Here is a 27,195-nt window from a genome sequence, read left to right on the forward strand (position 1 = left end):
AGGTTAAAAAAAACAAAAAAAAAAACCGCGCAGATGCTAAATTTGCGCCTGTGCCAAGTGGAAGCTCCGACCAGATGCGTGCAGGGGCAAAATTTCGGCCTGGGAGAATTAGTACTATAGCGGCCCACAGACCTCTCTACCCACGTGTATCAGTAGCTTAACAGGATGAGCCTTTGCCTTCGGTGTGGTGGTTGTGAGTTCAAGCCCAGCTTGTGGCATTTTGCCGCCGTTCTTCGACATTTTCTCAAAGTGCTGTGGTCTCCGTCCCCCCCCACTTTTAAAAACAAACTGACGCCCTTGGGCTGGGGAAACACAAGACAACTTGATTGGCTGTAGTGGAACTGAAAAAAATGAAGTCAAGAGGTAATGACACCGCCCACTGAACTTCAGCTCATCCACTCACATTATTTCTTCCTCATTGTACTACAGTGGGAGAACATTTTTCATCTGATGAGTGTCTGATTGTAATAACTCCAAAGACATGTTGCTTTATGTGTTTTTGCTGGGGGTATGTGTTTCGCACGCACGAGAGAGTGTTAAGCGCGCACGACTTTTGACCCAATTATGACACCATACTGATCTGGCCCACTGGCCATGAAGATCAGGTTGGCTCATCTTTAACCATCCCTGCTGATTGTAAGGAGCCACAGGTGCACGTTGCCACTCCCATTGGGTGTAACCTGAGAACAGGGAAAAAAGAGAAGAAAAAACACAACTTACCTTACTAGAATAGAACAGAATAGAATAGAATAGAATAGAATCACTTTATTCATCCCCAAAGGGAAATTCAGTTAATAACAATAATAATAATAATAATAATAATAATTATAATTGTTATAAAACATTATAATGTTTGAGTATAATTATAATTATACTCAAACACACCACTGAATGTAACAGGGAGGAAATCTGCTCCCTGGTCTAATCTGGTCAGTTTGACTGATGACTGAGAATCTAAAACATTTTTTATTCAGTATAAAGATCAGAAATGTTTGTGTCCTGAAGTGTATGATTATTTTCCAGTTTACAGGAAAATGTGACTGGTTTTCTAAGTTGTCTCAGGCATGTGGAGCCAACTTTAAATACAGAATATAAAACCATCACTGAGCGTTGCACCAAATCCTGACATCGCAGCTCAGATTTAACTATAGAAGTCAACTAAAGTCACAAGGTTCTCTCTTAACATGAAAAACTACAAAAACTTTGATGACATGAACAACATACAGCAGCACACAGCACATCCTCTGAAACCAAACAGCTGAGAGACATCAACCACTGAACATGTGTGAGATATAGAGGATCCATTCTGTAAATTGGAACGTATTGAAAACAAGTAAACCCAAGAAATCTTTTTGAAAACAAAATAATGGATGACTGACTGATGATCAATCAATATGTGATTGAGTGAATGCAATCAGCAGCAGAGACAAACACTCTGTAAGTCAGAGCTGTGAGAGGAAAGGATGAAGGGAGGAGCTAAACTGGAACTCAAGTACAGGAAACACACAAACTTTCACAGTGGAGTTTGGTGACCATCACTTTTCTGTCATTGTAAAGCACTAATTCCTTCTGGTATTGTCTTGTGACACTGGCTGGCACATGAACTGTGTATGGGGTTCACCCCATCATCACATAGTGTTGGATCATCTGCAGCTTAGCATCTTGTAGTGTTTGCTACTCACCCAGGTTGAGCTTGAACTGCTTCCTAACAGACGTTTACTTCACTGGTCAGCTCAGAGGTTTGTTCTGCTACAACAAGTTTGTTCTCTGTCACATATTTAACGGTGGGGTTAAAGCACATCATTCACACCAGTAGTCTCTGACACCTCGCAGGTGGAAGTGAAGGTCTTTATAGTCGGCCAACAAAAGAAGCCCGATAAAACCACCACAACACCGGTTGATAGCTAGACTCCTCTGGGGATACTCAGAGGTGGAACAAGTTACCAAACTCTGTTCAATCTGTAGAAACTCTATAAGCCTTTAAGAAAAGACTAAAAACCAGCTCTTCTGTCTTTACAACTCTTCATAACTTGCCTGATGACAACACCGCAAACAGGACTCAACTTTTCAATATCAAACTGATCTCAAGATGCAAGTCTGAACGAATCAATTATCAAAGTGGAGTCTCTTTGTATTCCTACAAGTTAGGGTTAGAAGCTATTGAGAGGATCGCAAGTCAAAATGGTGTCCTCTTTCAATGACTGTATGAACTGCACTTTGTGTTCGTAGTCACCTTTGACACTTCAATGCAATAATTGCTGAATGAGGCTGTGTTTTTGTAGAATACCAGTTTTCTCAAAGAACAATAATGTAGATGTTAATCTGGATCCCTACTCAGCTCAGACAATGGCTGGTTTTTCTGAGAAAAAAAGTAAATATCTCACCAACTGAATTCAACTTTGGCAGGAAAGAAAACACTATTTGTGTTTTTTTTTCTCTGGCTCCGCCCACCAAGGTCCAGCTCAACCAATGAGATCATTTCTGTGTGCAGAACGTAAACCACAATGAACTTGATGTGAAGAGAAACTGTGAGGCAGAGATACTGCAGTTTTTTCTTTGTGCTGCAGTGGACAACACTGTTCATCTGCTGTCCGACTGCAACAACAGAAAACATGTTTATTTACCTGCTGTTCATTTTCTTTAACTTCATAGGTGAGTGTTAGAGCAGACAGAAAAATCTCTGAATGACTGTGTTTTCTGATTTTGTGGACATTATTATTTTTGAAATGAATCTAATTTTGATCACATGTGAAACATAAAATAAAGAACCTCTGTTTAGTCTCTGGATGTTTAAATTTCCTGCAGACAAACTGACATAAATGATTGATTTTGCAGAGATGGGCTCCATGAACACCATAAAGCAGGAAAATACTGAACAAGTTGTTGCAGAAGGAAGAAACGTCAAGCTGACCTGTGAATATGATGGTAATATCTACAATATCCAGTGGTACCGACAGTACCAGAGATCCAGACCAGAGTTCCTGCTCTCCATCACAGAGGCAGGATCCATTCATTCAACTCTTTCAGACTTCTCAGCTCACATTGACAAAGCACAAAAACATGTAGATCTGGAGATCATCTCTGCTGCAGTGACAGACTCTGCTGTGTACTACTGTGCTCTGACGCCCACAGTGACAGGAAACAGTAAAACTCTGTACAAAAACCTTTGGATCAATGACAAGAGAAAATTTCTCGATATCCACTAGAGGGAGACACACTCTGTTACACTCACACTTTTTGCACCATGTTGGTTTTTTAGCACCAACAGGGAGAGTTACCTGTGACCAGCTGGTTATAGACTTCACCATCAGAACACTAAATGTCATAGATCTACTTTTAAACAGCACTAATTGTTGAATATTTCAGGCTTAGTTCCCAGATGTTTCAGGACTACAGTGTCTCATCTGCATGGATTCTAACCTGGATTTTCAAATTACAACATTAAGTGAAACTTTTCCCACGTCGCCCAAGAGTATGACTTCACATCTATAGTAATAATAAGAATAAGTTTTATTTGCAAGCACCGTCCTTAGCACCCAAGGACACTTTATAAAGAAAAAAAAATACAACTGAACAGATAAAAACTATATATACAGGAAAAGGGCATTTACAAAGAGTAGGCAGTCTTGAACAGGTGAGTCTGGATTTGAAAAGACACAGAGAGAGAATGTAACGGATGCCTGGTGGGAGTGAGTGCCAGAGTTTGGGAGCAGACTGGCTGAAAGCATCTGAGTGTCTGGGCTGCACAGTGGCTTGGGTAGCACTTTCACCTTGCAGCAAGCAGATCCCCGGTTCACTTCCTGCCCTGAGCTTGGGAGCATGTGTAACCAGACACAATCACACTGTAACTGGCTGGTTCGAAACCCCTTGACTCTGCGTTGTGTAATTTGTAAACACTCATTAGGCTAATGCTTGCAAGGTAGCTAGCTCATGGAGTGTCCCAAACTCCCTAACCACATATTTAAACAACCAAAACCATTCAATATATGTCAGCACACTCCAACCAACATATGGATAGATCATAGTGTACATATGCTCATTGAACAAACAAAAGGACAACAAGAAAGAAACCATTTATGAGCCTGTGCTGTGCTCTCTGACCAACCTCGTGCATGCCTCTCAGGAACTGACAGTGTGGCACCAATGCAAGTAACACACTACAGCTCCAGAGAGGGCGCTATTGAGCCAACAACAATAAAGAAAACCCAAATTGCAGAAAGTGGAATTATTTATCACATATACACTGTTACACAGGCATGTTCTCCCTGTGCATGAACTAGGTTTTCACTGGGTTCTCTGGCTTCTTAAAACATGCTGAGGAATATTGGTGATTCTAAACTGTCCACAGGTGTGAATGGGAGTGTGCTTGTTTGTCTCTGTGTGTAGTCCTCTGATCGACTGACTTCACCCTAAGTCAGCTGGAATATGTGTCACTCACTCCCTCGAGCTTAACGGGGATTAAGTGGTGTATAGATAATGGTTGGATGTGTTTGTGTTTCCACAGGTGTTACAAACATGACAATTTTTTACCTGTGTTGTACGCTGTATGACTTCTAAATGCTGAAGGGCCACTAAATCTTTTCCCTCGTGTTACAAAGTTAAGGTTTCTCCTCCGTGTGGAATCTCATGTGGGTCCAAAAGAAATCTACTCGACGGAAGATTCCTCCCAGATTTTACAAGAATATGGCTTCTCGCCTTTGTGGATTCTCATGTGGACTTTCAAACCAATATTTTGAATGAAGTTTTGTCCACAAATCTTGCAAGAATACGGCCTCTCATCTGTGTGGACATTCATGTGGGCTTTCAAATAACAATTATGAATGAAGCTTTGTCCACAAATCTGACAAGAATACGGCCTCTCACCAGTGTGGATCCTCATGTGGACTTTCAAACTACCACGACGAATGAAATTTTTCTCACAGATTTTACAAGAATACAGATTCTCATTATTGTGAATTTCTGTATATCTTTGGAATCCCGCAAGGCCAGAAAAGCTTTTTCCACAGGCTGGACAAAGGTACATTGTCGCGCCTGTGTGAGCTCTCCACATGAGAACAGTCACATGTTCAGTGAAAATTATCCCACATTTCTCACAAGCAAGTGGCCTCTCACCTGTGTGGATTCTGTAATGTGTCTTTAAACTGGACTTACTTTTAAAGGCTTTTCCACTTGTGTCAGCATCACGGTGAATCTGTGACATAGAAGAGCTTTCAACATTATTACTGTGACTGCTGTTTCTGTCATGTGTCTTCATCACCAAATTGTTTGTTGAACCAGAGTTTGGACGCTTGCTTCTTTCCTGGTCTGGGCTCTCAGCTAAATGAGAGTTATGATGGAGGAGTTGACCACTAATTGGTTTGGGAACACTGTGGTCATTGCCTTTATACGTAAAAAAACCCATAAATGTACCAAACTGCTCTCCCTCCTGACTGCTGCAGAGTTCCTGTTCTTCTTCAATATGTGGAGTTTCTAAATTGTCCTGGTCAAGACTGATGCAGAGTTTCTCCTGTGCTCCTTTAATCTGTGGAGGCTCTGGATCCTTCTCATCCAAACAGAAGTTCCTCTCCCGTTTACAGTACGGATGGTCGGTGAAAATCTCCTGTTCCTTACAAATACGTTGCTGTTGAAGATCTGGAAGGAAAAACGGACAAAAGAAAAGTCAGTCACGCCTACAGTATGTGAGGTTGAGCATAAACATACAAGTTTGAACCATTAGCAAAGTGTAAAAATGAGAAAAATGATCTGTGTGCACTACTTCTGAGTTGAAACTTTTCTTCACAAAGCTCACTACACAAAACATTCAGGGAGCAGCTTCCTATTTGGACACTATGCTGATAGTTACGCTTGTAGGCTTTGACAGAATACAGCTGATGATTACTTAAAAACCAAAACAACGGTACTCTGTAACATTGCTGTAAAATCAGAGAGGACTCAATGTTTCTGTAGTTCCAATTACTCCAACAGAATGAGATGTCTTCTCTGTTCAAAGCATCAGCTGATCACGTCAGTTTCAGCAGACAGAATATCAGAATTAAAATGTTATTCAGATCATACAACCCTGTTTCCAAAATATGTCGAGACACTGTGAAAAATGTAAACATGAATGTGAATATTAGCAAATGATTTAAATTATGTATTTACGTAGGTCATAAACAAAACATTAATTGGAAACTGGAAATGCACTGAAAGATGTCAGAAATGTCTGTCTGTCTGTCTGTCTAAAACCAAAGATGGACTGACAGACACAAATTTGAAAGTTGTCTAGAATATCTGTTATACTAAATCTAAATATGCTGAAAGCAGCAGAAGTCAGGAAGGGAAGCCAGTTCTGATCAGAGTATGAAAAATGCACTGGAGGATTTATAAATACTATGAACGAACTGTCAGATAAAAGCCAACGACAAAAAAAAGACTTTTCCAAACTACACCAGTCACCCCACATCAGTGAACTGAAGGGAAACATCGCTGTGGTCTAAAAACTTAAGCTGGTTTCCCCTGAGACTAAAACACACTGTGGGTTTAATATGACATGTTTAGCAAAAAGATGCATTCATGACATTTATGACAGTTACTCCTACAAATAAATGTGTAATAGAGCTGATTAGGATCCTACATGAATCACATTCATTAGTGAGTTCAGTCAGAGCAACAGTTTTACATACCTATTCTGTGTAACTTTATCTGGAGATTCTTGGTGATATTATGCAGTCTATGCTGACGATCAATCTCATGTTCATAATGGCCAATTGTGTCTTCATAGATTCTGAATTTTTCTTGTGTTAATTTTTCATATATGGACTTACACTGATCTAGCATAAAATGATCTGCCTTCTGATTCATGTCTGCTGCTGCCGTCTGTCCAGACTGCTGTCTGTCTCGATTGTTGCAGAGTTCTTCCTCTTCTCCTGTAATCTGTGGAGGCTCTGGATCCTTCTCATCCAAATAGAAGCTCCTCTCCCGTTTACAGTACAGATGGTCATTGAAAACCTCCTGCTCCTTATTAATATGTTGCTGTTGAAGGTCTGCAGGGGAAAAAAAGAAAAAAAGTCAGTCACACCTCTGTGAGGTTGAGCATAAACACACATCTGTATTGTCAGCAAAGTGTAAAAATGAGAAAAATGATCTGCGTGCCCTAGAGTGAGAGTGACTTCTGAGTTGATATTTTTCTTCACAAAGCTCATTACACAAAACATTTAGACAGCAGCCTTCTAGTTTTAGACCGTGATGATAATTACACTTGTAGGCTGTGACATAATACAGCTGACTGCACTCAGCAATGATTATTTAAAAAGCATAACAACCATTACTCTGTAACATTGCTGTAAAATCAGAGAGGACTCAATGTTTCTGTAGTTCCAATTACTCCAACAGAATGAGATGTCTTCTCTGTTCAAAGCATCAGCTGATCACGTCAGTTTCAGCAGACAGAATATCAGAATTAAAATGTTATTCAGATCATACAACCCTGTTTCCAAAAAATGTCGAGACACTGTAAAATATAAACGGAATGTGAACATTAGCAAATTATTTAATCCATCTATTTGTCTAAAATATGATATAAACAACATATCAAATCTCAAAAAAGCAAGAAATTTAGATATTTGAAAAAAAATCCTTATTTTAAAATCGATGCCAGCAGGATGGTTTAGAAAACACACATCTGTGAACTGTGTGGAGGACATGGGGGGGTAAAAATAGCAACAATCATTAGCCTACTGGAAATGCACTGAAAGATGTCAGACAAGTGTCAATCTGTCTAAAACCAAAGATGGACTGACAGACACAAATTTGAAAGTTGTCTAGAATATCTGTTATACTAAATCTAAATATGCTGAAAGCAGCAGAAGTCAGGAAGGGAAGCCAGTTCTGATCAGAGTATGAAAAAAAGCACTGGAGGATTTATAAATACTATGAATGAACTGTCAGATAAAAGCCAACGACAAAAAAAAGACTTTTCCAAACTACACCAGTCACCACACATCAGTGAACTGAAGGGAAACATTGCTGTGGTCTAAAAACTGAAGCTGGTTTCCCCTGAGCCTAAAACACACTGTGGGTTTAATATGACATGCCAAGTAAAGAGACACATTCGTGCCATTTATTCTAGTTACTCCTACAAATAAATGTCACATAGAGTTGATTAGGATCCTACATGAATCACATTCATTAGTGAGTTCAGTCAGAGCAACAGTTTTACATACCTATTCTGTGTAACTTTATTTGGAGATTCTTGGTGATATTATGCAGTCTATGCTGACGATCAATCTCATGTTCATCATGGCCAGTTGTGTCTTCATAGATTCTGAATTTTTCTTGTAATTTTTCATATATGGATTTGCACTGATCTAACATAAAGCTATCTGCTTTCTGATTCATGTCTGCTGCTGCCGTCTGTCCACACTGCTGTCTGTCCTGATTGTTGCAGAGTTCTTCCTGTAGTTCTTTCATCTGTGGAGGCTCTGGATCCTCCTGGTCCAAATTGGTGCAGAATTCCTCCTGTTCCTTTTTAATCTGTAGAGGTTCTGAATTATCCGAGTCAAGACTGATGCAGAGTTCTTCCTCTTCATCTTTCATCTGCGCAGGTTGTCGGTCCTCCTGGTCCAGGCTGATGCAAAGTTTCTCCTCTTCTCCTGTAATCTGTGGAGGCTCTGGATCCTTCTCATCCAAACAGAAGTTCCTCTTCCGTTTACAGAACGGATGGTCATTGAAAACCTCCTGCTCCTTATTAATATGTTGCTGTTGAAGGTCTGCAGGGAAAAACAAGAAAAAAAGTCAATCACATCTCTGTGAGGTTGAGCATAAACACACATCTGTATTGTTAGCAAAGTGTAAAAATGAGAAAAATGATCTGCGTGCCCTAGAGTGAGAGTGACTTCTGAGTTGATATTTTTCTTCACAAAGCTCATTACACAAAACATTTAGACAGCAGCTTCCTAGTTTTAGACCATGCTGATAATTACACTTGTAGGCTGTGACATAATACAGCTGACTGCACTCAGCAATGATTATTTAAAAGGCATAACATGATATAAACAACATATCAAATCTAAAAAAAACCACAAGAAATTCAGATTTTTGAAAAAAAAATCCTTATTTTAAAATCGATGCCAGCAGAATGGTTCAGAAAACACACATCTGTGAACTGTGTGGAGGACATGGGGGGGGGGGGGGGGGGGGGGTAAAAATAGCAACAATCATTAGCCTACTGGAAATGCACTGAAAGACGTCAGACAAGTGTCAGTCTGTCTAAAACCAAAGATGGACTGACAGACACAAATTTGAAAGTTGTCTAGAATATCTGTTATACTAAATCTAAATATGCTGAAAGCAGCAGAAGTCAGGAAGGGAAGCCAGTTCTGATCAGAGTATGAACAGCTCAGCTATTGGTAACATTACAGGCGCATCTGCTAACAAGCACAGGAGGACAGATTTTAAGCCACGTTTGAATTTAAAAGCACTGGAGGATTGATAAATACTATGAACGGACTGTCAGAGAAAAGCCGATAAGAAAAAAAAAAGCCTTGTCCAAACTACAGAAGTCACCACACATCAGTGAACCGAAGGGAAACCTTGCTGTGGTCTAAGAATTTAAGTTGGTTTCCCCTGAGACTAAAACACACTGTGAGTTTAATATTACATGTTTAGTAAAAAGATGCATTCATGTCATTTGTTACAGTTACTCCTACAAATAAATGTCACATAGAGCTGATTAGGATCCTACATGAATCATATTCATTAGTTAGTTCAGTCAGAGCAACAGTTTTACATACCTATTCTGTGTAACTTTATTTGGAGATTCTTGGTGATATTATGCAGTCTGTGCTGACGATCAATCTCATGTTCATAATGGCCAATTGTGTCTTCAGAGACTCTGAATTTTTCTCCTGATAATTTTTCATATTTGGATTTGCACTGATCTAGCATAAAGCTATCCGTCTTCTCATTCATGTCTGCTGCTGCCGTCTGTCCACACTGCTGTCTGTTCAGACTGTTGCAGAGTTCTTCCTCTTCTTCTTTCCTCTGTGGAGGCTTTGGGTCTTCTTGATCCAGATTGGTGCAGATTTCCATCTGTTCCTCTTCAATCTGTGGAGGCTCTGGATCCTCCTGGTCCACACTGGAGTTGCTCTCCTGGTTACAGACATCCTGCTCAGACAGAACCTCCACCTCCTTACAGACATGTTGCTGTGGAAGGTCTGGACGGACAAAGGGACACGAGAGAAATGTTATTAATGTGATGCTCGTTAAATACGCATTTCCATCTATCGATGCTCTTCGACTTATCCAGATTCTGTTTTGTGGGAGCAACTCTCTAAGCAGGGCATTCCACACATCCATCCACCCAAAAGTGTGACTGTTACACTGTGATGGTGGCCTGAATGAGTTAAATCATTGATAAGGACTGAACAATTAACTTGTTTCTCATCAAAATCGCAACATGAAAAACTCACAATCACAAAGGTTACAATTCAGGACATGTGAGGTAAAGTTACTAAATAAGATGGATACTGTTGTTCAGTTTTATTGTGAAGGGGCTGATGTTTTAAAGGCATTATGGAGGATGTTTTTTTTTTGTTTAATTTGTCTGATTCACATAAAATGAATATACTGACCTTTAGTGGACTTGTATGTATGGTCTCTAAAAGAATAATAATAAAAAATAACTGTGGACATGGCAGGACCTGAAAAACATCAGCCAATCAATGTGCTCGGACTGAAGCGTTTGGTTTGCTCCCTTTCCTGTCAATCAAAAATCTTCCGGCTCAGGCCTAGTTACGTAGATTACGTACGCCTTGGACTTACGTGTTTTCTGTATGTGTTGCTTTGTATAACTTCGTAATTAGCTGGCGACTTGTTTTGCTCATCTTTTTTTACATAATGGCAGATAAAGATCCAGGGGGACCCAGCCGTAAAAGACAACTTCACGAGTGCTACGCAAGTTTCTGGAGGGGGGCGTTTCTTTGTAAATGTTAGGAGGGGGGAGGTTCGAGTGGGTGAGGGAGAGGTTGTATGTGCGCATGCGCATGCTACGTTCAAAGTCGTAGGAAATTAAATCTCCTTTAATGCCTTTAAGAGGCTGTCTATGCTCACTGATTGCTTTATAATATGTGGTTCAACAGACTAAAGACGTCTCATTAAACAGACAGAGATATTTGCAGCACATCTGATCCCAGTTTAGACTTTGAGTTTATAGTTTTACAGATTCATGTGTCCTCTTAGTGTGACAGTCACACATTGGATGGTGGTTTATGTGGTAATGTTATTTTAGATACTGTAAATCTATTACACAGTGAATATTAATTTGAAGTTTGACTTCTCTAAAATATCACAAATCAAATTGGAATATTGATCAGAACATTTTATATTTGATTATCCCCCAAATAGTTTAGCTTTTTGTTCGCTCACATGACATTTTTCAGTGATCCCTAATTCTGTCAGTTTTGCATTTTATACAAACGGTGTGTTTAATGTTAAATGTTTCTGCTTTGAAAAAAACATTCATTCATGTTGTTTCTGTCTGAACAATAAGTGCAGCTGTACTTTCTGTCTGAAGCTAAAATTCAATGTAACTCAGAGCTCTGATTAGGATCCTACATGAGTTTCATTCATCAGTGAATTCATTCAGAACATCACAGTTCTACAAACCTGCTGTGTGTTGTGTTATTTGTGTTGTCCAGATGTTATCCAGCAGTCTGCGCTGACGATCGATCTCCTTCTCGTACCGGACAATGGTTTTCTCAAACTCCGTGAATATTTCTTCAGCAGCAGCAGTTAGTCGCTCGTTGATCAACTCTCTCAGATTCTGGACTGAACTCATCGTTACTTCATCTGATCAAATATTCATCTGAGACACAACAAAACAACAGTCTGGGAAAAACCACCACACACCAGGAAAACTCGCGCTGCTTTAAATTGTTTACTGGAGTCGTGTGTCACGCTACAGCTCCGGCAGAAACCGCGAGTTAACTTTTGTTCCGCCTTGGTCATTTTTCAAACTCTCTCTCTCTCTCTCTCTCTCTCTCTCTCTCTCTCTCTCTCTCTCTCCATGCTGGAGATGGAACAGTTAAACCATCCACCAGCAGTCACTCAGTCAATGGTTTGGTTACATGTTTTCAAGAGTTCATGTGGACGTATGAGACCATAGAGATGATTTTCTATGCCTGACATGATCATTTTTCTTTAAATAATCACGGCTTTATCAATTTGGCAACTTTCAGAAACACAGTTTCAAGAAGCTGCACAAAGTAGACATTAAAATACAAGTGATGAAACCAAGTGGAGAAAACACCAGATATAGAAATAACAGAATAAATAACCACAAGAAAACCAGCTGAGAGAAGACCTCATGATTAAAAAAAAGTGTTCAGTAGCGTTTAAACAGAAAACTCTGATGCTTTCATTCTGATATCCTATTGAAGGTCTTTACACATGATGATGATGATGATGATGATGATGATGATGATGAGTGCAGCATCAGTGTCATTTCTGAATCTTCCATCAACCTGAATGAACAGAGCACAGCCAGAGGAGGAGCTACACAACTGAATATGAAAGGCTTCATGTTGGAGCTGAAGAGCTGCTGTGTTCTCTCTGTTCATTCAGTACAAGTGAAAATAATGTCACTGCTTCTCATCTGGATGATGATCGTCACCTTTCAGTCTGGTAAGTCATCAAAAGATGGAGCAAGATGTTAAAGGAGGAGACACACATGAAAAAAAGTGGATTTTAAAAAAAATTTATTCAATTGATTTGCGACGAAACTCATGGTATAATCTATGTTGTTTTCAGGATCCTCTGAGGATGTTCTGACTCCATTTAAAGATGTATTGATGTCTTTGGAAGGAGAATCTGTGACTCTCTCCTGCAACTATTCAGTCTCGACAAACTACCTCTTCTGGTACCAACAGAAGTCCAGTTCATCTCCACAGCTTCTCATCACAGCATATTCAGAAAAAACAGAAAAGTTGTCTGTCAGACATGATGCACAATCAAAGGAGCTTCATCTGAACATCATCTCTGCTGCACTGACAGACTCTGCTGTGTACTACTGTGCTCTGCAGCCCACAGTGACAGGAAACAGCAAAACTTTATACAAAAACCTTTGGAGCAAAGACAACAGAAAACTCCTCAACATCCACTAGAGGGAGACACACTCTGTTAAAGCTCTGATTTGTGAGTCATTGGACCCATGACAAGGACAACAGAGAAATGAAGCAGCAAAGATCAGAGACAGAGCTGCTGTGAAAACAGAAAACAGCTTGATAGCTCAGTGACTAGCACCTCTGATTTCAGCACAGGAGATCAGTGGTTCAAATCCCAGTCAGGGTAAAACTCTCCAGTGAGGACCTTTGGTCAAGGTCATTAGTGCTACTCAGTCTCTCCACTTTGTATCTAGTGTTGGTAGGTAAGACAGACTGCTTCCTAACAAACCTTTACTTCACTGTTCAGCTCATAGATTTATTATATCACAGCGGCCAGCATTTCCAGATATGGTGTCTGCTGCAACAAGTTTGTTTATGGTCACATATTTGGCTGTGGGATTAAAACACATCATTCACAGCAGTTGTCTCTGACACCTCACAGGTGGAGGTGAAGGTCTTTATAGCTGATGAGAAGATTGGGAGGTTTGTGATCACTCTGCAGAGTGAAGGAGTTCAGGCTGCAGATGTATCTGGAAATTTCTCACAGGTCCTGCCTGGAGCAACACACTTCTCTAAATTTGCAGTTCAGCATCTGTGTGTCTGGAACAAAAACTTACAGATTTCAACTACTGCATTTCTTTAGTAGGAATCCTCCCAAGACATATTTGCAAACATCTGTCCAATGCTTGACGACTGACATTAAAGAACGCTGCACAAGAGACTCTGTAATGAGGCGATTCACCAACAACTGTCTTTAAAATACTTTGTCTCCTCTGATGACAAAACACTGGAAACAGGACTAAACCTTTCAATGTGAACTTCACCTCATTTTGTTACTAGAACACGTTTGAACCTTTTTAACTTTGCACTATAAAGACCCAAATTTCAGAAAAATGTCACTCTACATTGGTGGACCTTCCCAGCAGTGGTAGACCTACCAAAAGTTCTCCAAGACCACGTCAACATCTCATCCAGGAGGCAACAAAGAACCCAGACAAAAACCCAAAGATCTGCAGACCTCACTGGTCCATCTACGTACATGATTCCACAATAAGGAAGACTTTGGGAGGTAATGGATCCATGGGAGAGATGCAAGTGGTAGGTGCAAACCACTACTGACCAAAAAAAACATAAAGGTTCATCAGGCATTTGCAAAAAAACATCTGGATGAGCCACATGACTTTTCAGATAACATCCTGTGAAATGATGAGTCAAAGGTTGAACTTTTTGGACGACATGGGTCCTGTTATATGTAAAGCTAGTACTGCATTCCACAAGAAGAACATTATACCGACAGGGAGACATTGTGGTGGTGTGACGGTTGGAGGACCTGGGTGACTTGTCATAACTAATGGAGCCACAAATTCTGCTCTCTGTCAGAAAATGCTCCTGAACAATATCCACTAACAGTTCATGAATTAAAGCTTAAAACTAGTGATTTATGCAGCAAGACAAAGACCCAAAGCACAAAAGCAAGGCCACTTCTGAGGGGTTTAAAAAGAACAAAACTAACTGGACTTGAATCCAGTTGAGATGCTGTGGCAAGATCTTAAAAGGTTAATGCTTGGAAACCATCTAATGTGACCAAATTTAAACTATCTTGCAGAGAATAGTGGACCAACATTCCTCCATGCCGGTGTAAAAGACTGATCACAAGCTATGTCTGTGTAGGTTCTCATTCATCCAGGTCATGGTTATCCAAAGTAGTTTAAATCAATCCACTGGACTTTAGGAAAGTTCCTTGAAAGTTTCAAGGAACTTTCTTAAAGTCCAGTGGATTGATTTGAACTACTTTGGACCACAAGCTATCCCAAACATTTAAGTGTAGTTGTTGCAGCCAAGCATAGCACAAGTTATCAGGTTTAGGGGGAAATTACTTTTTCATGTGAGCGATATCAGATTTCAGTAAATCACCAGCTAAACATCACATTTTGTGGTCTGTGGGTTATCTCAATTATTTAAGACATATAAATATAGTTTGAAAATCTGGATAATTTAAGTGTGAGAAATATGCAAAAATAGAAGACTTCTGTAGAGGGAAAAATACTTTTGCACAACATTGTATATTAAACTTTACTAATAAACTAGAGTTCTAAAATAAATTAGACACAGAGAATGGGAAAAGAACAAAAAATACAAAGTGTTTAAAGTCGAAGTAACCCTTTTCTCTGCTGATCTTTATTTTAAAAAAAAAAAACATCACCAAAAATGACAGTTATTCTTGGACACTAATGATCATGTCGAAGAATTTCAACTTACTCTGATCAATCCAGTGTTAAGTATCACAGGTCTCTTTGGTCTAACTGACACAAGCAGTGATGATAAGTGATCAAAGAGGCCGATACCCGATATTATAATTGATGTACATATGCAATAGAAATGAGAATGCTGTCAAAGTGTAGAATGACATAAACTTCAATATACAACTTTGTTATTGATGTTCTATCCATTTAATTACCAAAAACATTTAAACAGGTATCCTTCAGTGGAAGGATACAACAAGGAAGTCTCAACTCTGTACAAATGATGGTCATTGGCACTAATTTGATCAGTTTCACTGGTGACTGAGAAACAACAGAGTTTGCAACATTTCTTCTCCTTACAGGTCAGATTTTCTAGTGTGTTGAAATCAATTTCAAAACTTCCAGCTTTAGATAAAATGTGACTCATTTTCCTACTTGCCTCAGACATGTGGAGCCCAACATAAAAAAATAAAATTAAGAATAGGTATGCTTCTTGTCTCTCATCTGTGTCTTTTTGCACCCTGCTGGTAGTGGAGCACCAGGAAGAGTTTCCAGTGACCAGCTGATTATAGACCTCACCATCAGAACTTTAAATGTCAAACATCAACCTTTAAACTTTACTCTCAGATTAGAGCTTAGTTCTCAGATGTTTCAGGAATACAGCCTCTCATCTGTGTGGATTCTAAAGTGTTTTTTTAAGAATATGACTTCACATCTGTGTTTCCACGTGTTACAAACATTACAACTTCTCACCTGTGTGGACCGCTGTATCACTTCTAAATGTTAAAGGATCACTAAATCTTTACCCCCGTTACAAAGGTTGGGTTTCTCATCTGTGTGGACTCTCATGTGGCTCAAAAGGGACCTTAAATAACGGAAGCTTTTGTCACAGATGTTACAACAATACGGCTTCTCGCCTGTGTGGATTCTCATGTTGATGTTTAAATAACTATGACGAGTAAAACTTGTCTCACAGAATTTACAAGAATTCAGTTTCTCATCTTTGTGAATTTCTGTATGCCTTTTGAATGCCACAAGATCATAAAACCTTTTTCCACAGATTTTACAAAGGTATAGCTTCTCACCTGTGTGAGTTCTCATGTGATCAGTCATATGGTCACGACAAGTGAAACTTTCCCCACACGTTTCACAAGAAAATGGCTTCTCACCTGTGTGGCTTCTGTAATGTGCCTTTAAAAGATATTTAACTATAAAGGCTTTTCCACAGACATCACATCTTTCAGTCTTTTTGCTTGTGTCAGCATCACAGTGAATCTGTGATATAAAAGAGTTGTCAACATTATTACTGTGACTGCTGTTTCTGTCATGTGTCTTCAGCACCAAATTGTGAGTTGAACCAGAGGTTGGATGCTTGCTTCCTTCCTGGTCTGGGCTCTCAGCTAAGTGAGAGTTACAAAAAAGGAGTTGTCCATTAATTGGTTTGGGATCACTGTGGTTATTTTCTTCATGTGTAAAAATCCTCATAAATGTACCGAGCTGCCCTCCTTGCTGACTGCTGCAGAGTTCTCTCTGTTCCTCTTCAACCTGTAGGGGTTCTGAATTATCCGAGTCAAGACTGATGCAGAGTTCTTCCTCTTCATCTTTCATCTCCGCAGGTTGTCGGTCCTCCTGGTCCAGGCTGATGCAAAGTTTCTCCTCTTCTCCTGTAATCTGTGGAGGCTCTGGATCCTTCTCATCCAAACAGAAGTTCCTCTCCTGTTTACAGTACAGATGGTCATTGAAAACCTCCTGCTCCTTATTAATATGTTGCTGTTGAAGGTCTGCAGGGAAAAACAAACACAAGACAAAAGTCAATCACACCTCTGTGAGGTTGAGCATAAACACACATCTGTATTGTCAGCAAAGTGTAAAAATGAGAAAAATGATCTGCGTGCCCTAGAGTGAGAGTGACTTCTGAGTTGATATTTTTCTTCACAAAGTTCATTACACAAAACATTTAGACAGCAGCCTTCTAGTTTTAGACCGTGCTGATAATTACACTTGTAGGCTGTGACATAATACAGCTGACTGCACTCAGTGATGATTATTTAAAAAGCATAACAACCATTACTCTGTGACATTGCTGTAAGAGCAGAGAGGACTCAATGTTTCTGTAGTTCCAATTACTCCAACAGAATGAGATGTCTTCTCTGTTCAAAGCATCAGCTGATCACGTCAGTTTCAGCAGACAGAATATCAGAATTAAAATGTTATTCAGATCATACAACCCTGTTTCCAAAAAATGTCGAGACACTGTAAAATATAAACGGAATGTGACTATTAGCAAATTATTTAAACCATCTATTTGTCTAAAATATGATATAAACAACATATCAAATCTAAAAAAAACACAAGAAATTCAGATTTTTGAAAAAAAAATCCTTATTTTAAAATCAATGCCAGCAGGATGTTTCAGAAAACACACATCTGTGAACTGTGTGGAGGACATGGGGGGGGGGGGGGGGGGGGGAGGGGGGGGGTAAAAATAGCAACAATCATTAGCCTACTGGAAATGCACTGAAAGATGTCAGACAAGTGTCAATCTGTCTAAAACCAAAGATGGACTGACAGACACAAATTTGAAAGTTGTCTAGAATATCTGTTATACTAAATCTAAATATGCTGAAAGCAGCAGAAGTCAGGAAGGGAAGCCAGTTCTGATCAGAGTATGAACAGCTCAGCTATTGGTAACATTACAGGTGCATCTGCTAACAAGCACAGGAGGACAGACTTTAAGCCACGTTTGAATTTAAAAGAAACTGGAGGATTGATAAATACTATGAATGAACTGTCAGACAAAAGCCGATAAGAAAAAAAAGCCTTGTCCAAACTACACCAGTCACCACACATCAGTGAACCGAAAGGAAACACCGTGGTCTAAGAATTTAAGTTGGTTTCCCCTGAGACTAAAACACACTGTGAGTTTAATATTACATGTTTAGTAAAAAGATGCATTCATGTCATTTATGACAGTTACTCCTACAAATAAATGTCACATAGAGCTGATTAGGATCCTACATGAATCATATTCATTAGTTAGTTCAGTCAGAGCAACAGTTTTACATACCTATTCTGTGTAACTTTATTTGGAGATTCTTGGTGATATTATGCAGTCTACGCTGACGATCAATCTCATGTTCATAATGGCCAATTGTGTCTTCAGAGACTCTGAATTTTTCTTGGGATAATTTTTCACATTTGGATTTGCACTGATCTAGCATAAAGCTATCCGTCTTCTCATTCATGTCTGCTGCTGCTGTCTGTCCACACTGCTGTCTGTTCAGACTGTTGCAGAGTTCTTCCTCTTCTTCTTTCCGCTGTGGAGGCTTTGGGTCTTCTTGATCCAGATTGGTGCAGATTTCCATCTGTTCCTCTTCAATCTGTGGAGGCTCTGGGTCCTCCTGGTCCACACTGGAGTTCCTCTCCTGGTTACAGACATCCTGCTCAGACAGAACCTCCACCTCCTTACAGACATGTTGCTGTGGAAGGTCTGGACGGACAAAGGGACACGAGAGAAATGTTATTAATGTGATGCTCGTTAAATACGCATTTCCATCTATCGATGCTCTTCGACTTATCCAGATTCTGTTTTGTGGGAGCAACTCTCTAAGCAGGGCATTCCACACATCCATCCACCCAAAAGTGTGACTGTTACACTGTGATGGTGGCCTGAATGAGTTAAATCATTGATAAGGCCTGAACAATTAACTTGTTTCTCATCAAAATCGCAACATGAAAAACTCACAATCACAAAGGTTACATTTCAGGACATGTGAGGTAAAGTTACTAAATAAGATGGATACTGTTGTTCAGTTTTATTGTGAAGGGGCTGATGTTTTAAGAGGCTGTCTGTGCTCACTGATTGCTTTATAATATGTGGTTCAACAGACCAAAGCAGTCTCATTAAACAGACAAAGAGATATTTGCAGCACATCTGACCCTAGTTTAGACTTTGAGTTTATAGTTTTACAGATTCATGTGTCCTCTTAGTGTGACAGTCACACATTGGATGGTGGTTTATGTGGTAATGTTACATTAGATGCTGTAAATCTATTACACAGTGAATATTCATTTGAAGTTTGACTTCTCTACACACTTCTCTCTCACAGTGATCCCTAATTCTGTCAGTTTAGCATTTTATACAAACGGTGTGTTTAATGTTAAATGTTTCTGCTTTGAAAAACATATTCATTCATGTTGTTTCTGTCTGAACAATAAGTGCAGCTGTACTTTCTGTCTGAAGCTAAAATTCAATGTAACTCAGAGCTCTGATTAGGATCCTACATGAGTTTCGTTCATCAGTGAATTCATTCAGAACATCACAGGTCTACAACCTGCTGTGTGTTGTGTTATTTGTGTTGTCCAGATGTTATCCAGCAGTCTGCGCTGACGATAGATCTCCTTCTCGTACCTGACGATGGTTTTCTCAAACTCCGTGAATATTTCTTCAGCAGCAGCAGTTAGTCGCTCGTTGATCAACTCTCTCAGATTCTGGACTAAACTCATCTTTACTTCATCTCAAATATTATTCATCTGAGACACGACAAAACAACAGTCTGGAAGAACCACCCCACATCAGGAAAACTCGCGCTGCTTTAAATTGTTTACTGGCGTCGTGTGTCACACTACAGCTCCGGCAGAAACAGCGAGTTAACTTTTGTTCCGCCTTGGACATTTTTCCACCTCTCTCTCTCTCTCTCTCTCTCTCTCTCTCTCTCTCTCTCTCTCTCTCGCTCTCTCTCTCTCTCTCTTTCTCTAAAACGCAGAGAGGGTCTCCAGGAAGGATTCTTGCAGAGTGCATAGACTGTATATAAAGATGGACGTAGCATCTGGCTCCAAAAATGAAGCCCACCCGGAAGTGTCAAAAACTTGCAATATCACGCCGTCCGCTAGGGTTGGCTCCAAAAAGCTTTTGCTCCATAGACCCCAATTCATCACCGGAAAAAATAAAATTTGATAGACTGATTTTCTACAGCTCAGGATTTTTTTCCCGTTAGTTTTCATGGTCAAAATGAGAGATCAGGTGGCTGATCTTAAAATAAATCAATACTAAATTTTAAATAAATCGTTAAAGTTGGCGGAGCCAGGAGGCGTGGCTATACTTGATAGACAGTCTTGTCTGGAATGATTGACAGCAACAGAAGCCTCTGCGGTAAAATGTGGGCGGGATAAGAGAGTCTTCAGCTCTCAGTCTGGGTCACCCATAGACTGGTCCTGCCCCGAGAGGATTTGACGCCATTTTGTTTCCATTCACTCAATATGGGACGCGCAGCGCGAGGTGCACATTCACGAAAGCTAGCCATTTGTGTATTGCTTACTGATTTCAAGACATGTTTTGGACAAAATATTTTACTGGCTTGTTTTGTCTGGTTGTCCAATGTTGGATTATGGCCGTTTTGTGGAATATTTTCATCTGTGACAAGTTTTGAGCCTTCAAAGGTGAGTTGTGCTGTTTACGTTATTTGCTGTTTGTTGGACAAATGTGTTTATATTACCCGCTGTGGTGATCACATCTGAAAGTGGTTTATACCGGCGGATTCATGAGAATCTAAGCTTTCCATGGGTGTATAATGTTTCTATCATCGAGTTTGCAGCTTCAGTCAATTTAGCAAAATACGTTTGCACATACGGGCCGCTGAAGTTTAACGGGTTACCCCATTAAACTTCAGCAGCCTGTATTTCATGCATCTCCATGCATGAAAATGGTCAAAATCAAAATAACCACAACTGCCTAAAATCACATCAAACTTTTCTATCTGTCATTCACCCATACATCATAACATGAAAGTACATACATGGGACTAACCTGGCACAAAAACGATGATGAAGTCAGTTTCCATCCCACTCTCCGGACTTTATTTTCCCACAGTTTCCTTCTTTCACTATTACTGGGCAATCTAAACATGTGGAATCCCTTCTCCGATCGATTTCTGCACCCAAAGGCACAACAGCCCGTCATTTTTCAGGTATTTAGGAAGTGATAAAGGACTTAGAATTACCCTCTGTGGTGTAAACAACGTTAACAGGAAAACCCGGCGTTCATGAACAGGAAACAAAATGGCGCCTATAGATCACGTGACCAAAATTTTTTGGACCCGTCATGTTGATACTCTGATAATATAGGGACTCTACCTGCCCCTCGTTGCTCTCCGGTCCAGCCTGTTTGATGACGCTTTTTACGTCACTGGCTCCAAAAAATCCAAAATGGCGACCAGGAAGTAGCAAAATCCGGGCTTCATTTTCTCGGCGTTGAAATCAACGGGTGACGTCACGGTTAGTTCACACCTGGCAGAGTGGCGCAAGGTATGATGTGTCCCAGTTAAAGAACACGGCAGCCAGACTTTCAGGTTAATGATTTATTGCAGTAGCAGAGAGCTGTGACAAGTAGCTGTGCTGTGCTGCACTGCAGGTAGCTGTGGTTCTGAAACATCAAACAGGAATACTGAATCAGCACACAAATGCACATAAACACAATAATCAAGAGCAAATATTATGCATTGCTCATTGTTTCACTCTCATAATGTGGTGTATTCACCCCTATTGACTGTTTAGTTGGTACAGTCCACTGGTTGCGCCTCGCGGTGTGTGCGCCCGGCCATGCACCTTGTTATGCATGTTGCAATGGTGAAGTAAAGTCACGTTGAATTGTGCTGCTGTCTGAGCATCATTAAAGACGCAACAACTGGCGACGAGGATGATTTGCGGAGGGACAAAGACACGCGGTGTCGGTACTAGTGAGTACAATGGCCCATATTGGCAAAGTGGACGAGTTTAAGCCAGAAAATGAGCCGTGGACTGCCTACATAGAGCGGCTGGAGCAGTTTTTAGATGCTAACGACATCGGGGAGGAAAAGTATGTAGCCGTCTTGCTAAGTGTGATGGGAGCAACTACATACGGACTTTTAAGAAACTTAGTCCAACCAGAAAAGCCCAAAGATAAGACATTTGATGAAATTGTTAAGACTTTGAATGAACATTTTGAGCCGAAGCCCATTCTAGTTGCAGAAAGGTTCCGGTTTAATAAATGCAACCAAAAACCAAACCAGACAGTGGCCCAGTATGTAGCAGAGCTAAAGCAGCAAGCAGCTAACTGTGAGTTTGGCGCGACATTGGATTCTGCACTGCGGGACAGGTTCGTCAGTGGGATCAAAAATGAAACGTGCCAAAGAAGATTGCTTTCTGAAGATAAACTCACATTTGCAAAAGCCTGTGAGCTTGCGCTCAACATGGAGACTGCGGACAGGGACACACGACAGCTACGAGGAGCTGATGGTGAACTTGTTAATGCAGGTGCTATTCACAAAGTGAGAGCGGATAAAACCAAAGCGTGTTACAGATGCAAAGGGAGAAACCACAATGCAAACGAGTGTCATTTTAAAGAAACTAAATGTCACAACTGTGGTAAAATTGGTCATCTGAAAAAGGCATGTCGTACTAAAGTACAAAAAGCACATCCAAGTGCAATGTCATTCAAAAAGTTTCGGAGTAAAGATACAAAATACATGACAGCAAATGAGGACACAGAAGAGTTTGATATAATGACTGTGAGTACTGATGATGATGAACTTTACAAGGCAACATTTTCCATTGATAAGGTGGATCTTCAGATGGAAATAGACACTGGTGCTGCAAGGAGTGTCATCTCACAGGCAACCTACTGGAAGAAGTTTTCACATCTGCCTTTACATCCAGCTAAAGTGAAACTTAAAGCATACAATGGAGGACACATTCCTGTGTTGGGACAGTTTAAAGCTAAAGTTGAGTATGAAGAACAAACTGCTGAACTGCCACTGCTAGTGGTTAAAGGGCACAGAGCATCGCTCTGTGGCAGAAACTGGCTGAGACAACTGAGACTCAACTGGAAACTGGTCAAGTATGTAAACGTGACTAAGATGCTAACTGTTAATGACCTGTTGGACAGATACAGTGAGGTGTTCAAGGAAGAGTTGGGAACTCTCAGAGACATTAAGGCCTCTATTATTGTAAAGCCAGAAGTGGCCCCCAAGTTTTGCAAACATAGGCCCCTCCCATTCGCAATGAAGGCAAGAGTGGAAAACGAACTGAAAAGACTGGAAGCAGCAAACATAATTTCACCAGTCAAGCACAGTGAGTGGGCCGCACCAATAGTGCCAGTGCAAAAGAGAGACACATCACTGCGCTTATGTGGAGATTACAAAGTATCTGTAAATCAAGCCATTGAGACCGACAAGTACCCACTGCCACGTTTGGAAGAGCTGCTGGCAACCCTTAGTGGAGGTAAAATATTTTCTAAAATTGACTTAGCTGCAGCTTATCAGCAAGTGTTGTTGGATGACGACTCAAAAAAGTACACTACCATCAACACACACAAGGGACTGTTCGTCTATAATAGGCTTCCTTTTGGGCTCAGTTCGGCTCCTTCCATTTTTCAGCGCATTATGGAAAACATCATGAAGGATTTGCCGGTGGTCGTTTACTTGGATGATTTATTGATCACTGGTCGCACTAAAGAGGAGCACAACAACAATGTGGAAAGAGTTCTCAAACGCCTACAAGAAAGTGGATTGCGTGTGAAACGTTCCAAATGTGAGTTTGACAGAGAGAAGATTGAGTACTTGGGACATGTACTGGATGAGCAGGGCGTTCACCCAGCGAAGGACAAGGTGAGAGCTATACAGGAAGCTCCTGCTCCGACTAATGTAAAAGAGTTACAAGCGTTTTTGGGACTTGTTAACTATTATGGGAGATTTGTTCCAATGCAAAGTACGGTATTAGCCCCTCTTTACAAGCTCTTAAGAGAACAAGTTGCTTGGAGATGGTCTGAGAGTGAGCAGGCAGTTTTTGTGAAGTGCAAGGAACTTTTAACAAGTGATCGGGTCTTAGCACATTATGACCCAGCCTTACCACTCACTCTGGCATGTGATGCCTCAGCGTATGGCATTGGTGCAGTTATCCAGCACACAATGCCAAACGGGGGGAAAGGCCCATAGCGTACGCCTCTCGCACGCTATCCCCAGCTGAAAAGAAATATTCTCAGATCGAGAAAGAGGCTCTGGGACTGATTTATGGTGTTAAAAAGTTTCATCAGTATTTGTGGGGTAGACATTTTACTCTGGTAACTGATCACCGCCCCCTGCTGACGCTTTTCGGTGAATATAAGAGCCTACCCACACTGGCAGCAGCACGCATTCAAAGATGGGCAATCATCCTGTCAGCATATGATTACCACATTGTGTACAAGAAATCAACTGACCACAGCAATGCAGATGGATTGTCACGTTGTCCATTACCTGAAACGAGTGATGTTGGGACATCTTTAAGTTCAGAGACAGTACATTGCCTGCTTGCAGAACATTTAAATGAAGCACCGCTAAATGCTACTCAAATAGCAAGAGCAACTCGCACAGACTCAGATTTGTCAAGAGTTTACAAATATGTGATGGAAGGATGGCCTACTCAAACAGATGAGAGCCTAAAGACTTATTATACAAAGCGACATGAACTCTCTACAGAGCAAGGCTGTGTTTTGTGGGGAACACGAGTCATCGTACCTACAAAAATGAGGAAAGCCGTGCTGAAAGAGATTCACTCTGGACACCAAGGGATTGTGAAGTCGAAAGCTCTAGCTCGTAAGTACACCTGGTGGCCAAATTTGGATTATGAAATAGAAAAGGTCTGCAGAGAATGTGAAATATGCCAACTTGAACAGAAAATGCCACAGCAAGTCCCACTCCATCCATGGGAGTTTCCGGGGGAGTCCTGGAAAAGGCTGCATATAGACTTTGCGGGACCCTTTCTGAATAACATGTTTATGATTATCGTGGATTCTTACACAAAGTGGTTGGAGGTGTTTCGCATGTCACAGATAACCGCTCAAGCAACAGTGACAAGATTGAGAAGGCTGTTTGCATCTTATGGTCTTCCTGAGCAAATTGTGACTGATAATGCAACAACGTTCACCTCTGAAGAATTCCAAAACTTTGTGACACAAAATGGCATTTTGCACACCTCAAGTGCCCCAGGACATCCTGCGTCAAATGGCTTGGCAGAGCGATACGTACAAACATTCAAAACTGGAATGAAGAAACTTGCCAGCCTGCCCTGCAGCATCGAGGACAAGTTATCACTCTTTTTGCTACAATACCGCACAACTCCAAACTGCACTACAGGTCAGTCTCCAGCGGATTTATTCCTTCACAAACATGTCCGCACCAGACTGGATTTCCTGAAACCTAACACCAAGGAAATGGTTCGTAAAAAGCAATATCAACAAAAAGCACAACATGACTATACGGCAGAAAACCGCACTTTCGAAATGGATGACAAGGTGTATCTTCGCAACACAGCGAGAGGACCTCACAAATGGATTCCTGGACAAGTTGTGAGACAAACAGGTCCTGTTTCCTATCAGGTCAAGGAGAGAGACACTGACATTGTGCACAGACGTCATGGAGACCAGCTACGTGCCAGATCGTCACCGCCTGATATGTTGGAAACAGAGACTGAAACTTTTGATACAGAAATACAAAAGGCTGAACATGACACACCTGTTGTGGTTACCGCCGATCTGCCCTCAAGTTCCTCAGTACCTTTCGAACCACTACCAGTGACTGTTAGGCGCTCTGACCGTGTTCGAAAGAAACCAAAAAGATACCAAGAATAGCACTAGCTGTATTGATGTAACAGACATGCTAAGGTTATACACACTGTTCTAATGTTGAACCAGTTAAAAATGAATGTTGAACATCTAGGATGTTTGATCAGTTATAAATTGATTAATGTTGAAAATATAAATTACTGCACTAGTGAGCATGGGTGTAATATAAAAAAAAATTATAATACTTGCATACATTTAGAAGCTGATATTGTTAAAATATGCAGTATTATTTGTGAATGTTTTAAAGTGATGTTCCTATCTGAAAAGGGGGATGATGTGGTGTATTCACCCCTATTGACTGTTTAGTTGGTACAGTCCACTGGTTGCGCCTCGCGGTGTGTGCGCCCGGCCGGCATGCACCTTGTTATGCATGTTGCAATGGTGAAGTAAAGTCACGTTGAATTGTGCTGCTGTCTGAGCATCATTAAAGACGCAACACATAACAATAGCAACTTAACCGGACACGCAATAACTGCCGATGTGTTCGGCTAACTGCTAAAGCTAACGTCCGTCATGTAAAATACTTCTAACTGATAAACAAGTAACACTGAACAGTACATAATCACACTCCACTGGGTAACACCACTCACCTTGATCATGTACACACAGCGGGTTAAGGAAAAGGCATGCAACACACATCTAGCTCAAACAGAGTGGCTGTCTTGTAACTGGAAGGTTGCCAGTTTGATCCTCAGCCCGTCGAGCTCATGTCGAGGTGTCCCTGAGCAAGACACCGAACCCCTAATTGCTCCTGATGGGTTGTGGTGAGTGCCTTGCATGGCAGCTTCCGCCATCAGTGTGTGAATGGGTGAATGTGACGTATCATATAAAGCACTTTGGATAAAAGCGCTATATAAATACAACCATTTACATATGCAGGAGAAACTAGTGAACAACTGTATTGCTACAGAGCAAACTACTACTGCACATGAGGTTTGTGTTTTACATAATTTACATTATGTAAAACACAAACACATCCGATTAGCTCAAAAACAGATGAAATACACATACAACACAACCTCAGGCAACATCCTAATCAAATCTCTAGAGGGGCGGATTGAACGTTATTTCATTCGGTCGTGCGACTGAAGGGCCAGCCCACATTTGGGCCAGTGCGCTGATATTTATGAAATAATTTTGTCTATTTAGTGCCTGATACCTGCATAGTTCATCAGGT

The 27,195-nt window shown here is 40.7% G+C and overlaps 3 protein-coding genes across 10 annotated transcripts in view; 1 reads left to right on the top strand and 2 right to left on the bottom strand.

Annotated features, from left to right (window-relative positions):
• Nucleotides 1-20,119, bottom strand: part of LOC110969651 (zinc finger protein OZF-like) — a 279,312-nt gene extending 259,193 nt beyond the window's left edge. The window contains exons 1-5 of one of the 7 annotated variants that reach the window (XM_051953104.1): nt 19,794-20,119; nt 9,771-10,193; nt 8,202-8,747; nt 6,804-7,022; nt 3,493-5,631 (exon numbers count right to left, since the gene is read on the bottom strand). In XM_051953104.1, the coding sequence (XP_051809064.1) occupies nt 4,646-5,631; nt 6,804-7,022; nt 8,202-8,747; nt 9,771-10,068 (2,049 nt within the window). In that variant the 5' untranslated portion in view covers nt 10,069-10,193; nt 19,794-20,119 and the 3' untranslated portion in view covers nt 3,493-4,645. Of the gene's footprint in view, nt 1-3,492; nt 5,632-6,803; nt 7,023-8,201; nt 8,748-9,770; nt 10,194-11,643; nt 12,007-19,716 lie in introns of those variants that run through there. The other 6 variants (XM_051953102.1, XM_051953105.1, XM_051953123.1 and 3 more) reach the window with 6 other exon arrangements.
• The window catches only part of LOC110968563 (T cell receptor alpha chain MC.7.G5-like), a 318,096-nt gene that overhangs the window by 17,806 nt on the left and 273,095 nt on the right, over nt 1-27,195 (top strand). The gene's annotated exons all lie outside the window — the stretch shown is intronic.
• The window catches only part of LOC127535334 (zinc finger protein 267-like), a 167,312-nt gene continuing 155,412 nt past the window's right edge, over nt 15,296-27,195 (bottom strand). Inside the window, exon 7 of one of the 2 annotated variants that reach the window (XR_007944189.1) lies at nt 15,296-15,990. Coding sequence is in view for 1 of the 2 variants with exons in the window: in XM_051953137.1 (XP_051809097.1) it covers nt 16,166-17,163 (998 nt within the window). In the remaining variant the exon portion in view is untranslated. Of the gene's footprint in view, nt 17,164-27,195 lie in introns of both variants that reach the window. The other variant, XM_051953137.1, reaches the window with a different exon arrangement.

Source organism: Acanthochromis polyacanthus, chromosome 9 (genome assembly GCF_021347895.1).
Source record: "Acanthochromis polyacanthus isolate Apoly-LR-REF ecotype Palm Island chromosome 9, KAUST_Apoly_ChrSc, whole genome shotgun sequence".
NCBI classification, from domain to species: Eukaryota; Metazoa; Chordata; class Actinopteri; family Pomacentridae; genus Acanthochromis; species Acanthochromis polyacanthus.